General features: G+C 45.6%; 1 protein-coding gene and 1 non-coding gene across 2 annotated transcripts; one reads left to right on the top strand and one right to left on the bottom strand.

The window, feature by feature from the left end:
* Positions 1–110: 110 nt before the first annotated feature.
* LOC123149505 (indole-3-glycerol phosphate synthase, chloroplastic) lies at positions 111–3,589 on the top strand (the record flags this gene model as incomplete). Its single annotated transcript, XM_044569170.1, is given in 9 exon segments — positions 111–332; positions 1,200–1,376; positions 1,465–1,539; positions 1,623–1,667; positions 1,766–1,930; positions 2,031–2,109; positions 2,268–2,347; positions 2,890–2,958; positions 3,327–3,589. Coding segments are annotated over 9 exon segments (996 nt in total), but the record flags the coding sequence as incomplete, so codon positions are not given.
* A 56-nt stretch (positions 3,590–3,645) lies between these two features.
* LOC123155071 (U2 spliceosomal RNA) lies at positions 3,646–3,845 on the bottom strand. Its single transcript, XR_006477202.1, has one exon. It is a non-coding gene; the product is annotated as a U2 spliceosomal RNA (small nuclear RNA).
* Between the last annotated feature and the right edge of the window lie 13,366 nt (positions 3,846–17,211).

The raw sequence follows: 17,211 nt of genomic DNA, 5'->3' as shown, positions 1-17,211 counted from the left end.
GGTACCGCGGCCTGCTCTGCTCTCCTTCGCTCTGTTTTTTTTTTTTTTAATATGTCGGCTCGATCTGCTGTCTCTCATAGTACTAACAGGATTCGATTTTCTCGTCTCAGGACACCATGGAGGCGCTGGAGCGGGACCAGATGCTCAACGCGGTGGAGCTGGAGCAGTGGGAGAGCGGCAAGTCCGTCAACGACATCGCGGCCTGCCAGGGGATCCGCATCCGCCGCCACTGCCGCCCCGCCGCCTCCATGGCGGAAATCGAGGCCGAGATGGGCGCCCCCCGCAACATCCTCGAGAAGATCATCTGGGACAAGGAGATCGAAGTGGCCCAGGTATGATACAGTCCATACATTTCTGTCACCTGTTAAGGTTGCTCCGCGATTAGGAAAGTTCTTATTGCTCTGTCTGTCATAGTACTTATATTTGGATTTGGTCTTGCTTAGCTACAATCGATGATCATTTTGCCCAGGTATGGTACAGTGCACATTTGTGTCACCAGTTAAGGTTGCTCTGCGTTTAGGAAAGTTCTTATTGCTTTGCCTGTCATACTTATATATCTGGATTTGGTCTTGCTTAACTGCAATGATAATCATCTCACGATTTGAAATATGCACTCCCTCCATTTTTATTTACTTCCCATATTAGGTTTGTCTAAAGCCAAACTTTATATACTTTCAACAAGTTTGTAGAAAAATATATTAACATAAACACCACCAAATCAATACCATTGAATTCATCATTGTATATATTTAAACATCATATAAATTTGATACTGTAAATGTTCATATTGGTTTTTACAAATTTGGTCAAACCTTATAAAGTTTGACTTCAGCCAAAGCTAATATGTGGAGTAAATAAAAACAGAGGGAGCATGTCCATTCTCAGAATTTTAAAGGGAGCACTTGGTTGAAATCCTTTTGTCTGGAGCACAACAGGAATTTCACTTATTTTGTGATGAACCTATACACAAATACATAGCCTTAATTGAAACCACTGACAATTCTCCACCTATAACACAGATGTGTATGTGTAGTCTGGCTTTTCTACATCCCACGGATTACTGATTGGAGGCTCCTTTCTATTCCACAATCTGTGTAGTCTGAATGTGAAGTGGCAAATGACATATACTTGTGTATGTTTCTTCTTATGTTAGTGGGTATGGCGTCATATATATGATGGGTGCTATTCATCTTGTACAGGGGCTTGCAAGGAGTCCTCTGAACGAGGTGATTGAGTCTGCAGGGAAGGCTCCTCCTACACGAGACTTCTATGGTGCGCTGGCAGCAGCCCACAAGCGTAATGGGGTGCCAGCATTGATCGCTGAGGTCAAGAAGGCATCACCAAGTAGGGGCGTACTCAGGGAGAACTTCGATCCTGTGAGTTCTGGTTTCATTCATAGTTGCCATCAGCTCTAGTGATTTGAAAGATTATTAGTGAAATAACTAATGCTAAAAAATGTTGTAGGTTGAAATTGCTCAAGCTTATGAAAAGCATGGAGCTGCGTGCTTGAGCATCTTGACTGATGAGAAGTACTTCCAGGTTCGTTGTTTAAAAGTGTATCTGTTTCTGAGGATGGTAGATGTTGTATTTACTGGGCAAACTAAATGTATTTAATTCTATAGGGAAGTTTTGAGAATCTTCAGAAGGTGCGCAAAGCAGGAGTGAAGGTACTGACAAATAGATATATATGTTCGTTAAATGTGAAGAGGATTTTTCCGGGTCACCATTTTTTCTCAACATACTGTTATATTTGTTGTAAATGCAGTGCCCCCTTCTGTGCAAAGAGTTCGTCGTTGATAAATGGCAGATCTATTATGCCCGTGCGATGGGTGCTGATGCAGTTCTGTTAATTGCTGCTGTGCTAACTGATCTCGACATAAAATGCTTTCTTCGGATATGCAAGGAGTTGGGATTGACAGCTCTTATTGAGGTTTGACATATGTTTCAATTTCTCAAATGAACAGTAATTATTATTTCTCAAATGTGATCTTTATAGTCTGCATACAACTAAGCTTTTGTTTTTATTTTAGGTTCATGATGAAAGAGAGATGGAACGTGTCCTCGCGATAAATGGTGTTCAGCTTATTGGCATCAACAACCGCAGCCTTGGTATGAGCTTCTTCTAGTGCTCACTTTGTCTAGTAATTGAGTAAACATATGCTATAAACTTTGACACATCACATTTGCATTTCTCTGAGTCAAGAATTATCCCTTATCTGGTGAATGTATCATTTTTCTTATTATATCAAGAATTATTTATGATGCAGAGACATTTATAGTGGATACTTCGAACACGAAGACGTTGCTGGAGAAGCATGGTGATGCCATCAGGGAGAAGGGAATATTGGTACTGTCCCATGCTAATTTGTGAATTTTTTTGTGGTCTTATATGCATGTAGAGATCTCATGCATGTATGTGTTTTGACTGAAGAAAAACATCACTTAGTCCCTTATATGTGTGCTCTAATGGCTAGTCATCCCTGAATGGTTACAGACATACAGTAATTAAATGCCACCATACACCATGAAAGTCCTTAAAAGACATATTTTTCAGCCTGTTGAACCCATAAACTTGAATTCACTTTGATTACTGTCTTAACATAGTTTAAAACAAAATTTACAGTGAAAGTAAACCAGGAACAAATTATTTTACACACATGGAACTCTACACAATTCTCTTTGTCATGTTAAACTTTGGTATTATCTGAAGTTCTATCATTGTTGCGAGATGCTGAATGTTTGCATGCACCTCAAAGTCGGACATACCTGTTCATTTTTGGACTTTGATCGCAAATTCCATGAATTGGCAAGGTCCTTTTGATTCTATGATCTCAAATGCTTGTCATGAGCTTTCTTTGCTAACCTTTTCTCCCAACCTTTTTTTTCCAGGTTGTTGGCGAATCAGGGCTATTCACCCCAGATGATGTTGCTTATGTGCAGAATGCTGGAGTCTCCGCTGTAAGTTATCTGTTTGCTTGTGGATTGATACAGAAATTCTGTGTGACAAAAAAATTGTGCATATATATTGAATCACTCAGTAGTCTATCTCATTTGCTTTTCCCCCTCTCTAGTTGTGTGCTGACACGTCTGCCAGTTTCTCCACGCCTATGTCTTTCTTTTTCTTTCTTTCAAGTTTCAATGTACCTCAGTTTTGGCCTACAAAATATATGCTATAGAAACTATCAAACAGCCGCGGCATTTCTTGGGGTATGAAATGATGTGTTTACCAAAAGGATGCCTTTCCTTGCTCGTCTAGCTCTGTTGATTCTTCGAATGCCTTCTTGAATCATGTTTGACTTAAATAAACTTTCCCGTCGATGATGTAGGTTTTGGTAGGAGAATCCTTGGTGAAGCAAGCAGACCCTGGGCAAGCCATCGCTGGGCTCTTCGGCAAAGAACTGGTGCACTGAAACAGCAAGATCAAACCTGCTGATGGTAGATTAGTAGTAGTAGCTGCCAGACCACCGCATAATGAATAATAGTGGTCTCATTATTTTCTTTTGGATTAGCAAATAAGATTTGATCTTTTTTATGCGGGAAATAAACATATTCTTTCTGATGGGGAATAAATGTAACCAAATTAATCCAATGACGACTACAATTCTCCGTCACCAAGTCCATAAATCTTTTTGATTTTTGGTTTGGTTGGGGTGCTTCAGTCCAAGGCTATAGTGCAAGACCATGGCGACGCTTGAGGGCCCCAGCAGCTAGCTGCTATGGTGGGCCCTCCGCCACAAAAAATTAAATTAATATCATAGGATGGATCCAAAGATTCACATATCAGATATTAAACTGATAAAAACAGATACTATACTTGATCTTGGCCGAAAGGCCAAGAAAGGTATGATTTGGAGGTTGCCCCTGTCACTGGTTTTATTGATCTGCGAACCGCCTCTGCCCGTGTGCGAGAGCGATGCGGGACTATTCCACCCACGAGTCGAAGGCTGCGTACATTCGACCAAACAACCAGAGGGACGCGCGAGCCTGGGCCGAGAAGCCCATTAACAAGGTAGCTGCTGTCCACAGGGAGTAAATTGCACACTTTGTCCCTGTACTCGTTGGCTTGTAACAAAACCATCCTGGTACTCGCGAAGTGCTTCTGTACGGTCCTCAGACTTGCGATCGTGTAACAGAGACGGTCCTGTGTACGCAGCGGCATACGTCTGGCCCTTTTCCCCTGCCACGTCAGCGCCTAGAGCTGGTCCAGCCGAACCGACTGGCTCGAGCCGGACTTAGACGACGAGACGACCCCCTGTGTAATTGAGGTTTTCAGTTGCCGCCTCTGTTCGTGTGTGTTCTCTTCCCCGAGCACGACGCAACCAACAGCGGAGGAGGGTTTGATCGAGGGTAGAGATCGCGGCCGTGGGGAGCACCCGGAGTGGGAAGGCCTCAGAGGGAGGCGGCGACACTGTCGTCTTCCGCTGTGAGTGCCGCTGATGGCGCCCATACAACGCCAGGATAAGGGGCCCGTCCCGACGTACGGTATGTTGATCGCCGGAATAATCCAAGTCGAATGTTGTTTCATATGCTCAATTTCCACCATTTGCATACCTATTCCCCATTCCACCGGGAAATTTATAATTTTTATGCACTAATTTCGTTAGGGCCAAGACTTGTACCTGTCGCTCGTAGGAGATAGATTTCTTTTTCTGTTTGAACTCAGCTGATCCTTTTGGTTTGTCGCTCATTAAGTCAACGGCATAATTTGGTTAGGATTTAGACACAGTTATTTCATCTTTCCATCTGAAACTTATTTTGTGTAATTATAACAGAGGAAGGCAGTGATCTATTTACTGTGGAGTTCATATTTGGAGGATTTTTCCTTGGCGGTGGAAGCAGCAGGGCATATCTGAATGGCCGCAAGGTGTGCTATGATTTTTGTGATGCTACTCAAGCTTCTATGCCAATGTTGTATGAATTAGTAGAGCACTTGGGGTATGCTACCTAGTCCATATTTCTGGGTGCACTCATCGACCAAGGAGTTAGGATTGTGACAATCCCGCACTCCTTGATCATATCGTCTTGCCTGAAAAGCAAGATTGTTCTCGAGCTTAACAACATATCGGTGGTTCGTGATTTTTCGAATATCTTCTCGGAAGTATTACCAGGTTGTCACCTGACCGCTATGTTGAGTTCGTGATCATGTTGGTTTTCCTCCAAACCACCCATTCTCCAAGAATCTGTGTTGGATACCCTGAGCTAGTTGGTTAAGCTAAACAACAACTTGGAGAGTTGGAAGATGAAAGCTTGTCCGACTTAGTTCATCACTAAGGGATATCCTTGTGTGTGTGTGTGTGTGTGTTGAATAAAGATGATATCTTCATCGACTGATCCCCGTGATCAGCTGTTGAATCTATTATCTTGTCCAAACCTTGATTTGAGTGTGGGCTATCGTCAAATCAAATCAGAACCAACGATGTTCTAAATGTTGTCTTACTTGCGGTTGTCCCTCGAGCATACACCATTATATCTTTCGGGTCTGACCAATGCTATCACCTTGTTCATATGATTGTGGAATTCCATTTATATGGAAACCTAGATGAATTGTTGTTGAGCCCATCGACAACATCCTTGTCTTCTCCATGATTTTGTTGGATATCAAGATATTGTTGGAAACTTTTGTAAGCATTATCTTCATGTCCCGTTCATGAAATACATGTTTGGTGTAAGAAGTGACTTTCTCCAAGTTCACGTGCATTAGGTGCAAGTTGCCGCCGTGAATTCGAGAAAGATTGTTTTTGTTTCCTTTGGAATCGTCCCAAGTCAGTCATGTACGTGCGAAGTATTCTATGGTATGATATACTGATCATCTTCATTCTATACGTATCCCTAGCACACCAAGCCACTGATTGATTTGTTCAAGGAGAAGAAGTCTCTTCTTAAGAGCAAGACTTATGCAAGGACTTCGATATCCTTGTTGATGATTCCCCACCTGAACTCGGTAGTGTTTTTATTATAAGACTACTACGTGGTCATGCTTATCTGGGACAACATGTTCACATGTGTTAGCAGAACCAGCTCATGTTTTGGAGCTTACTACCATAGTCCATTTCCCGAGAATCTCGCAATGTCATCTCGTCGATTTGTGTTGCAAACTTTCATTTTTCTCTCTAGACTAGATGAGTCTGGAATATTCTGACACCAACCAGATCTGAATCTCAGGCAGATATGATGGTTGGAACGTTTCCTGAGAACTATAATATTGGTCTCTCTGTAACCCGGTAAAGTGGATCTCATGGCCAACGCACCAGCCGGAAGACCTATTATTGTAGTATCTTGATTGAGGAAGTTGGCCACCTCCCCATAAGGATCTCGCAGGATTTACTTCCATAGTTATTCCTTATGGATTCCTGTGCTCCCGAAGTCTGACCTTTACTTGATGGCCATGTTGATGCTTTTAAGCATTGACCGTGGTACCTAGTACATCAAGGAGAACATTAGAAGCGGAGTGCTAAATGTCTCTCGATCGATCATCCAGATTTGCTTCTTTGACATTACTAAGGAAAAATCTAAGAAAGTGATGTCCTCCTTTGCATCTGCATCCTCCATCACCGTTTATCATGGTAGTATGATGTGTTGCCAGGATCCTTGGCACGGATGTTGGTAAAACCTTGATGAATACGGAAATGCTCAAGTTCTTGAGAGAACGCTCAGTCATTGGGTTATATCCTCGGTATCAATTGGAATGTGCCTTCCGTTGCCAAGTGTCCTATAACTCTAGTTTCCTCTCCAAACTAAGTATGCCATTCTTTCGAATTCATTCAATTGATCAATTGTGATTTTCCTTAGGCTAGTATAGAGAGTTTCAATGATCTCAGTATCAAAAGTAATTCTTTTTACCACTTAAGGGAATAATTCTACGAGTCACCTTCCCCGAGGTGTTCCGTTATGGTATCATGGGCAACTTAACTCCTCGCTACCTTGAACCCCCCCTCACCATCTATTTAAGCGTCGAATTGTTGCCTACCAACTTGAACCTTCGTCATCTGTTTCACTCCATCCCTCTAGATGTATGCTTCGTGTCTCATCTCGAGAGATGTTGCTATGTCTCGTTCTATGAGCTGATCGTCAGTTGCTCGATCTTTGAGGAGATCAGTTCCGTAGAATTTCTTTCTGTCATCGTCATGTTGGATGAAGTTCTCAGAGCATGACGTCGAGACAAGATCGTGATCGGATCAACGTTCTTATGAGGCGCAACCTGGATCGTGAAGATTGTGTTAGTTTGCGTTCCCCCTTCCATGTTACCCTACGCTTGAATCTTGGGACGAGATTCTTGTTTTAGTGGGGGTGAGTTGTCACATCCCTAGCTTTACCTTGGCCTTGGACTAGCTTGGTTGTTGCATCATGTTTAAATTCAAATGAAATTTGAATTGGGGAATTTTCAAAGCCTCAGAATCCTTTTAAAAATGATCAAGATAAAATTGCTTCAAATAAGTCCAAGAATATGTTCTTGTTATCCTTTGGAAATATTGGCAAGAGGTAAAATCCAAACCAATATTTTCGGTGTCTCAGAAACATTTATTTTGGGAATTTGAATTAAATCAATAACTATCTGAATTGGATTTATATCTACTATTAAATAAATATAGGTCCAATAATTCTGAAATATTTTATGGAGCTTTGGTTTAATTCTTTTAGCTTCTAAAAATATTTCCAGAAGCAACAAAATTGAATTGGTTTCAAAACCAAATTCAAAACAAACCTGCAAAACAGAAAACAGAACAGAATTAGAAAAAAAACAGAGAGGAAAAACCCACCTGGCTTACCTGCAGCCCACCTGGCCCAGCCCACCAGGCCCTCCACCGTCTTCAACCTCTTGCCAGTGGACAGGAGGGCGTGTGGCCACCGTGCGCGCCCACGCGCTCTGCGCCACCTCCTGCTTGCCGACGAGCCCCTGGACGCATGGACGATTTTCCCCGTGTCTTCAGCTGACCCCCTCTCACTCTCTCTCGAGCTCATCCCCCTCCTCTGCTCTTTCTCCCTCTCACCACCGTCGCCGCCGTTCGCCGTACCCAAGGCCACCGACCACCCCTCACCCTGCCGCTGAGCCTAGAAGCTCCGCCGCGTCGTCCTCGACCTCCTCGCTGAGCTACGCAACGCCGAACGCTCCGGAGCCTTGCCAACACCGTCGTCTCCGTCCTCGGGTACCGGAGATCCCCGCCGACATTTCGCTGGACCCCGTGTCTCCCTTGTCTCTCCAGTAGCACCAGAAGAACCGCGGTGAGCCTCTGCACCGTTTTCCCCATACCCCGTCGCCTAATTCACCCTCTAGCCGCTGTTCCCACCGAAGCCGTGAGCTCTTCGCCGCCGGCGATGGTGCAGACGAGGCCATGCGCACTGTAGCCCGTGTCCGATCACTCCATCATGCTCAGCACGCTCCCCGTAGCACATATCACCCCGCCGCCGTCCTCCCCGCGCACCACAACGCGACCCCGCACGCAACCGAACTCCGGCCGCCGCCGCGAGCTCCGGTCACCCCACGACCTCCCACCTGCTCCTTTGGATGCGGGCGAGCAAGGGCTACGCCCTGGTGCCCTCGGCACGTGCAGCCGACACCCGTAGCGCGTTTCCGGCGTGCCTCCGCCGCGCTGGATGGTCGCCGACGGACTAACCCCGGCCGTGCTAACGTGGCCAGGTTAATTAGGCATTAACCACCTCTTAATCAAACCCAAGAGTCACAGACAGCCGGGCCCCACCTCATACTTAACCACAGGGTTATTCCCTGCTTTAATTAAGCTAATGCTTTGACCCGCCACCTCAGTGTTGACTTGGCCCCACTAGTCAGCCTCTGTTCTTGCCCTGTTACACTGACGTGTGGACCCCACATGTCAGGTTTGACCTAGACCGTGCCCTGTTGACCTGCTAACGTCATGATGATGCAGTGAAGTTTTCTGGAATTAAAATAAATCAGAAATGATTTATAAATTTTAGAAAATACCCCAAACTTCTAAAAATCATAGAAAATCAACCTTAGCTCAGAATTAAATAAATTATATATGGAAAATTATCAGAAAAATTCAAGGAATCCATCTGTACCATTTTCATGCATGTTTGAACAATGTTTGTCCTCTGTTTTGGACAAAAAAAATAAAAGGCATTTAAATAATCATATATGGAGTTGGAATTTGAATCATGTATTCAAACCAACTTCATTTAAATCATAGCTAGATGCATTAGCTCAAATCATAGCATATTGCCATGTCATGATTATGCATCATATTGTGGCATTGCATTGATTGTGTTCTTTCTCAGTTGCCGGTGTTTGTCCCCTCTCGATAGACGTGGTTCCGATGCTGTGATCGATGACACCGATGAAGAACTATACTATCTTCAGAAGTGCCAGGCAAGCAAAACCCCCTTGTTCATTCCGATACAATCCCACTCTCTCGCTCCTGCTCTCTTTTACTGCATTAGCACAATAGCGATTCAACCGTTACATGCTGTGGTAGTTGAACCCCTTTCCTCTGCATGACCTGTCATTGCCACAGTAAATAGATGAAACCCACTAGCATGAGCAGGAGTTGTTTGAGCCCTGATGTGCCTACTCATTCATGCTTGTTTGTCATGCTTGTTACTGCTTAGAGTTGAGTCAGGTCTGATTCATCGGGGATGAATTGGAATGGTGTTGAACATGTCCTACTGTGTGTGAGCTAAGTGTGTGAACACGATTTGGTAAAGGTAGCGGCGAGAGGCCATGTAGGAGTACATGATGGGTTGTCTCATTGCAGCCGTCCTCAGGAACTGAGTTCTGTGTTTGTGATCCATGAACAGTTAGTACCACACATTGGGTTCCGGTAACTCGGCCCCTCTCGGCTTATTAATCAACTCGATCTTTGTCCAGGAGTTGCAACTAGTCTCTGGTGTTTGTAGGTAGTGTTAGTAGTCTACCAAGTGGCACCCGGTACAGGTGGGCTTGGGACAGACTAGGCACAATGGCACGGTGTACCAAGTGGCACCCGGATGGTGGGCTTGGGAACCCTGCTCTCATCGTTTGGGGCCGTGAGCGACACCCCGGCCGGATCTCCTTGCGGATGGAACCCGAATAGGCGATAAACCTGGACTAGAGACTTGTTGGTTAGTCAGGTCGTGGCCGACTCCCTCGCCCGGCTTCCGCTTGAAGGTTGCCGAGGTACATGACGTGTACAGGGCAATAAGTGGTGAGAGCGTGTGTGAAGAACTACACCCCTGCAGGGTTATCATTATCTATTCGAATAGCCGGATTCCTCGGATATGGAAACTTGGACCCCTTGCATAGTTCATAGACAAGTGAAAGTGGATACTCTAAAATGCGCAAGGTAAGTGTGAGTGCTATGGATGGCGTTCTCGCAGGGAGACGGGAGCGGATCCATAGTGGTGTATTGGTATGGTGAATTTGTGGACTCGTGTGCGCCACCTCAAAAGAGTTACTTGCAGTCGTAGTTCAGGTTAGCCACTGAGTCAAAGCTGGCTTGCTGCAGTCAAACTCCACCACCCCTTATTGATACTGATGCATATGTAGTTAGTTCTGATGTAAGTCTTGCTGGGTACATTTGTACTCACGTTTTCTTAATTTATGTTTTGCAGAGAAATGTCAGTCTCGCTAGTAGTTCCACGTGGACCTCGACGTTTAGCTTGATACCTCAGCTATGATCTTGTGCCCTCGGTAGGATCTTGTAGACAGTCAGGCTTCTCAGCCTTTTTCATTTGTAGATGTCTATACTCAGACATGTTAAGCTTCCGCGTGTGCTTTGACTTGTATGCTCTGAATGTTGGGTCATGAGACCTATGTTTGTAATATCTCGCTCCTCGGAGCCTAATGAATAAATACTTGAGTCGTAGAGTTATGTTGTGATGCCATGTTGTATTTACACATATCGAGCATATTGTGTGTATGATTGAAATGCTTGGTATGTGTGGAATCCGACAACCTAGTTGTTTATCCTTGGTAGCCTCTCTTATGGGGAAATGTAGTCTTGTGCTTCCATGAGCCATAGTAGTCCGCTACAGCCTGGTTCACCGGAGTCCTGCTAGCCCAACACTACTGCTACGGAACACTTGACTGGCCGGCATGTGATTCACTTTGTTCCTGTGTCTGTCCCTTCGGGGAAATGTCACGCAGTGACATCCGGAGTCCTGCTAGCCTGCTACAGCCCGGGTTCCCGGAGTCCTGTTAGCCCAGTTGCTACAGCCCAGATTCACACGCTGCTAACCGACATGCTCGATGTTGATTCATGTATGCCTGTCCCCATAAGTTAGTGCCACTTTGGGTTCACGACTAGTCATGTCGGCCCGGGTTCTCTGTCATATGGATGCTAGCGACACTATCATATACGTGAGCCAAAAGGCGCAAACGGTCCCGGGCCATGGTAAGGTGACACCCGTGGGAATACCGTGCGTGAGGCCATAAAGTGATATGAGGTGTTACAGCCTAGATCGGTGTGACTTAGAATCGGGGTCCTGACAGTCATTTTTGTTGGGTGTAGCCAGTGAACCGTGGGAGACTTTGAGCACTCAGAATCAACTAACCAAATTCAAGATTCACAAACAGAGAAGATTTGGTTGATGCACTATATATGTATATTGTTGCATGTTTATTTCTTATTTGTGTTGCTATTTATTATCAGTCTTGACGATACTGATTAGCTATATTTACTAAGTGTACATTGTTTTTTTTGTCATACCAAAACCCATTTGTACATATGATATTTCTCTCGATTACCGACTAAAAAATGTTTATGTTTTTGCAATATTTATTGTACAAATAGACGGGCGCGGCAACACGCGCCATCACTGATCTAGTCTTCTTTAGAGTAGCCCCGCTTAGAGGTTGCCGCATTGTAGATGTACTTGCAAATGTAGTATCCACAAAAATTATTCCCGCCGTCCTGCCACAACCACTTTAAGAGAAATAGAGGTCAATCAAACTAATAATCAAGCATTATAAATGGTATTGATGAAACTAGCTAGAATCAATGGGAGATGCGCGGAACTAGCTAGTAGTACTTACTTTCAGGTGTGTAAATTGCAGCTCCCCTGGCAGTCCTGGAGCTTCCGCGGTGAACACTTTCCAAATCCTGCGAGACAAAGAAAATAATTACTTGATATCAGGAAATGAACAAAGTTGTCGATATGGTGCGACAATGATTGATTAAACTTACTTCTGGAGCATTTCAGTCATGGCCGCATACTCCTTGGGATCTTTTCGTCTTGAGTCTAAGACAGTTACTAGTCCCTGCTCAAACTTAATCTCTAGGAGAATAAAGTGGAAGCTGCGCACGCATGCATAATTCATCAGTTACATTACTATAACCTCGATTAATAAGGGAAACTGAATATGCACAAGACAGTAACACTCACTTGAAGTTGTAAGGAAAGAGTATTTTATCTTTGTTTTGATTTTGAAGCAATGATTTTAGCAAGTTGGCCTCGGCTTCTTTGGCATCAAATTTAACCGTCCATTCATCTATGAGATTTGTGTTAATGAACCCAATATCATAGATTTGTGCTTTTCTGCATTCGACAATCTTCAATCTACATAATATAGTGAGGATAATTATAGAGACTTAATTACAAAAGTAGTACTTACAGATAGTAGCAAGTGACGATTATTTTATCGAGAGCCTTTTGATTGAAAAACTGGAAGAACTCCTCAAATGGAACAAACAACAGACCAATTCCAACGAGGTCGTGTTCCTCTTTTACTCTCAGCGTCAAAATATCCTTCCCAGACTTGCAGGTGTCCATGTACCACTTATGGAATCTTCGCATCATCGTTGTTAGAGGAGGATGACAAGGTTTGACGAGAGGCTTCCCATACCGGTATTTGTGTTCATCCACCTCCATTCTATCAAAATGTGCATCGTCGGGCAGGTAATCACCAGGATTGGTACTGGGCAGCATCCCCGGTAGATTTGCGACGATATCGCTAGACACCCACAGCGGGGGGCACGATTGGTTCGCCTGTTCGCTGAGCTGGGGAATTTTTTCCCACTTCTTCGTTCTTGTAACCTTTTGTCACTTGAAGTAGTTCCCGACCGGCGCGCTTCTTGCACTACCTTTTTAAGAGCACGGACATGGTTGTCATCCGGCGGAGGCGGTGGTGGTCGCTTCAGGGCATCCAAAGTGCGCTTCAATTTCACCGGATCTATCTTCTCCTCCGGAGGTGGATTTGTCTTTGCAAAAAAGTCCTTCACGTGGGCTTTATAGATCTTCTCGTTTTCCTCCGCAGTCATCTCGTATAGTAACTTCTCTAGAGGCTTGAGAGATGGACCGTATTTGTATTGCCTCCCACCTCTGGCTGTACTGCTAGACGCCGGAGTAGCCGGAGCGGCGACGACTGTCTTCCTTTGTTGCTTACGAGGCGGAGAAGGATGCAGAGTGCTACGACGCACTGGAGTAGCCGGAGCGGCGGCGGCTGTCTTTCGCCCTTGCTAATAAGGCGGAGGAGGAGGCGGGCTGCTCGGATGCGCCGGAGCAGGCGGAGAAGGAGGCAGAGTGCCTCCACACGGAGGAGCAGCCGGAGAAGGAGGCGGAGTGCCCTGATCACTCGCCGGAGGAGGAGGTGGAGTGCCCTAACTCGCCGGAGGAGGAGGAGGAGGCATCCAGTTCGGAAGGTTGATGAGCTCCTTCCGCCATAGACATGGACTCTTCAGAGCAAGACCCATCTGAGTCTCCCCTTCACTGGTAGGGTGGTCAAGCTCGAGCTCCTCAAATCCCTCCGTTATTTCATCCACCATCACAACAGCATAGCCTTGTGGAATCGGAAGGCAGTGAAAAGTTGCGTCAGGTTCAGGAGGTGCAATAGTGCCGACAACCGCCTTGACTTTGAGGTGCCTCCATTGCGTCATAAGGTGGCAATCTTGAGTCTCCGTGATAGCATCCACGGGGTAGCTAGGAGCCGTGAAGTCAGGCTGCGGAAGGAGCTCGATGGAAGCCACACTGCTTCTCCGCTGAGATGGCGGGGTAGCTTCTGGGGTAGCTCCGGTAGGTCAATGGCTCTAAACTTCTTGTTCCTATAGCGCTCGTACTCTTGCATTCAGCTTCTGCAGTTCGGTCTGCTTAAATTTCCTCCTCCTCTCCCAGGTTTTGTAACTGCCTGCGCCGGGAAACCCAACCTTCCACGCAACGGAGCCTGCCGTGCCTCATGTTCGTCCTGGTTGCTCAGGATTCCCGAGGGCCTGTGTGAGCTCGTCGTTCTCTCTGTCGGGAATGAACGTCCCTTGCTGCGCTGCAGCGATATACGTCTGAAGCTTCTGGATGGTTATTTCAAGTTGTTGTTTCGTCCAATGGCACTTCCCTGTTTCAGGGTCCAAGGTCCCCCCAACCTCGAAGAACCAAGTACTTGAATGGTCTGGCCAGTTCAATGTCTCTGGTTCGATCCCTTTATCAAGCAGGTCCTTCTCAGCCTTGTCCCACAACGGCCGGGGTTTGAGGTAGCCACCTGACCCCGTGCGATGGTGATGCTCCTTCTTTGCAGTATTTAACTTGTTTGTCACTGACATCTTCTTACTCTTCTCCAATTTCTTGTGGGCCACAAATGCGGGCTAGTGATCTCTTATCTTCTCAAATCGGCCGGTGAATTCTGGAGTCTTCCCTTTGTCGACAAACGTTGATTTCAACTCATTCTTCCACCTCCTGAATAGATCCTCCATCTTCTTAAGAGCATGAGCCTTGACCAATGGCTCTATAACTGGCTTATCCGGATCCTCCTCTGGCGGTAGGGTGAAATTTGCCTTCAGCGCGGTCCAAAGATCATCTTTCTATCTATCATTAACAAAAGACACTTGAGGGTCTTCGCTCTTAGGCTTATTCCATTGGTGGATGCTGATCAGGATCATGTCCGTAACAAGAACCCCACACTGAGCAGAAAATGCTTCCTTGGTCTGGCTGGGTTCAATCGGTTGGCCATCGCCCTTGATTGCTGTGATCGTGAACCTTTCATCCTGGCGCAACCTTTTCTTTGGGCCTCATCTAGTTACTGAAGTTTGGCTCGATCCGGAGGGCTAGAAAAGAAGAAAGAAGAGAGTTAATATGTGTACATACCAAAACAATTAATGCATCAATTAGCTAGTCAGCACATGCTTAATTAATATATATACCTCGCCGGACTTTGCAACAACTCCTTCCTCCATTCGCTCACCGGAGCAGTCATCACGGTCTCCTTCTTCCACTGGCATTCTGTCACCGGAGCCATCATGATCACGTCCTTCCACCTCCATTGTTCGATCACCAGAGCCTGCTTCACCCTCTCCTTCCAGACCATCGGTGTTGTTGAGAAACGACAGGACATCACCTCTGCTGAGGATTATGTCCCCCAACATCTGTTCTGCTTCGATGTCTCGGTGCTCCATAGTTTCTGCAAATATTACAACATGGCAATTAATATACAAACATGACAGATGGATATATTAATGCAAACGTAGTCCTAGCTAGCTCGACGCTTCTACGGTTTGGGGTGGCCTCGACAACGCTTCTAGGGTTTGGGGTGGCCTAGGCAACGCTTCTAGGGTTTGGGCCGAACCGCCTCTCTCATGAATGTCCGACGTTCGGACCGACAAGGGATTTAAAAAAATGACGCCATTCTGGATGTGCAGAAAATGGTCCATATTTTTCCTGATCTCATCTACCCTTCTATACGTCACGTTATCTAGTGTCAAAGAATTCAAGAAAACCGTGACTTCATCATTAGCCGGAAATGACAGGCACATAATGGTACGAAGCTCTTCAAAGTTGTTTTGGAACGGAGTTCCTGATAGAATAATTCACTTTTTGGTACAAAGTTCAGCAAGAGCCTTCCGAATATCGCAATTTGGAAGGCCTTTGCTGAAATTCATACCAAAAGGCTAATTATTCTATCAGGAACTCAGTTCCAAAACAACTTTGAAGAGCTTCGTAGCATCATGCGCCTGTTACTTCTGGCAAATGATGAAGCCATGGATTTCTTCAATACTTTGACAAACAATGTGACATATAGAAGAATATATATATATATATATATATATATATGTATATATATAGATGAGATCAGAAAAAAAATTGGATCAACTTGTGCACATCCATAATGGGGGCATTCTTGATAAATCTGGACCCTCGACCCTTGGACGACCCTCGACCCTCGGCGACCCTCAACCCTCTACCCTAGTTCACGACCCTCGACCGCTCGGCGATCCACGACCCTCTACCCTACTTCCCGACCCTCGACCCCCTCATGTCACGTTTTTCTAGTGTCAAAGGATTGAACAAAACCATGGCTTCATCATTAGGCGAAAGTAACAGGCGCATGATGGTACGGAGTTCTCCAAAGTTATTTTGGAACAGAGTCCCAGATAGGATAATTCGCTTTTTGGTACAAAGTTCAGCAAGAGCCTTCCGAATATCGCTATTTGGAAGACCTTTGCTGAAATTCGTACCAAAAGCTGAATTATCCTATCCGGGACTCCGTTCCAAAATAACTTTGGAGAACTTCGTACCATCATGCGCCCTGGTTACTTCCGGCTAATGATGAAGCCATGGATTTCTTCAATACTTTGACACAAGGCAACCTCTCGACCCCTTGGTGATCCTCGACCCTCGACCCCTCGACGACCCTCGACCTTTGAACCCTAGGTGACCCTCGACCCCTCGGCGTTCCTTGATCCTCGACCCCTCGACGACCCTCAACCCTCGACCCCTCAGCGACCCTCGACCCCTCGGTGTTCCTCGACCGTCGACCCTCGAACCCTCGGTGACCCTATACCCTAGTTCCCGACCCTCGACCACTCGGTGATCCTCGACACCCTCGTTCCCGATAAAAATTAAGAAGAGGAAGAAGAAGAAAAAAAAGAGGAGAAGAAGAAAAAGACAGGAGAAGAAGAATCTATTTTTTCTTCTTCTTCCTCTTCTTATTTTTTCTCCTCTTCTTCCTCTCCTTCTCCTTCTTTCTCTTCTTATTTTTTTCCTCCTCTTCTTCTCTTTTTTCTCCCCTTTTTCCTCTCCTTTTTCTTCCCTTCTTCCTTCTTCCTTCTTCCTTCTTCCTCTTTTCCATACATATAAAAAGTTTAAAAAATACATACATACATACAAAAAATACATACATACATATAAAAAGAAAGCATATATAACAAAAAAGGCAACGCGGCGGCGGCGGCGGCGGGGCAGGGCAGGGGCGCGGTGCTCACAGAGGAGGTGTCGGGGCGGGCAGGGGCGGGCCGGGCGGCGCCGGGACGGCGTCGGGGCGGCGTGGGTGGCGGGGTG

The sequence above is a fragment of the Triticum aestivum genome, chromosome 7A (genome assembly GCF_018294505.1).
Source record: "Triticum aestivum cultivar Chinese Spring chromosome 7A, IWGSC CS RefSeq v2.1, whole genome shotgun sequence".
Lineage (NCBI taxonomy): Eukaryota > Viridiplantae > Streptophyta > Magnoliopsida > Poales > Poaceae > Triticum > Triticum aestivum.
This window is presented reverse-complemented; position numbering and strand designations above follow the sequence as displayed.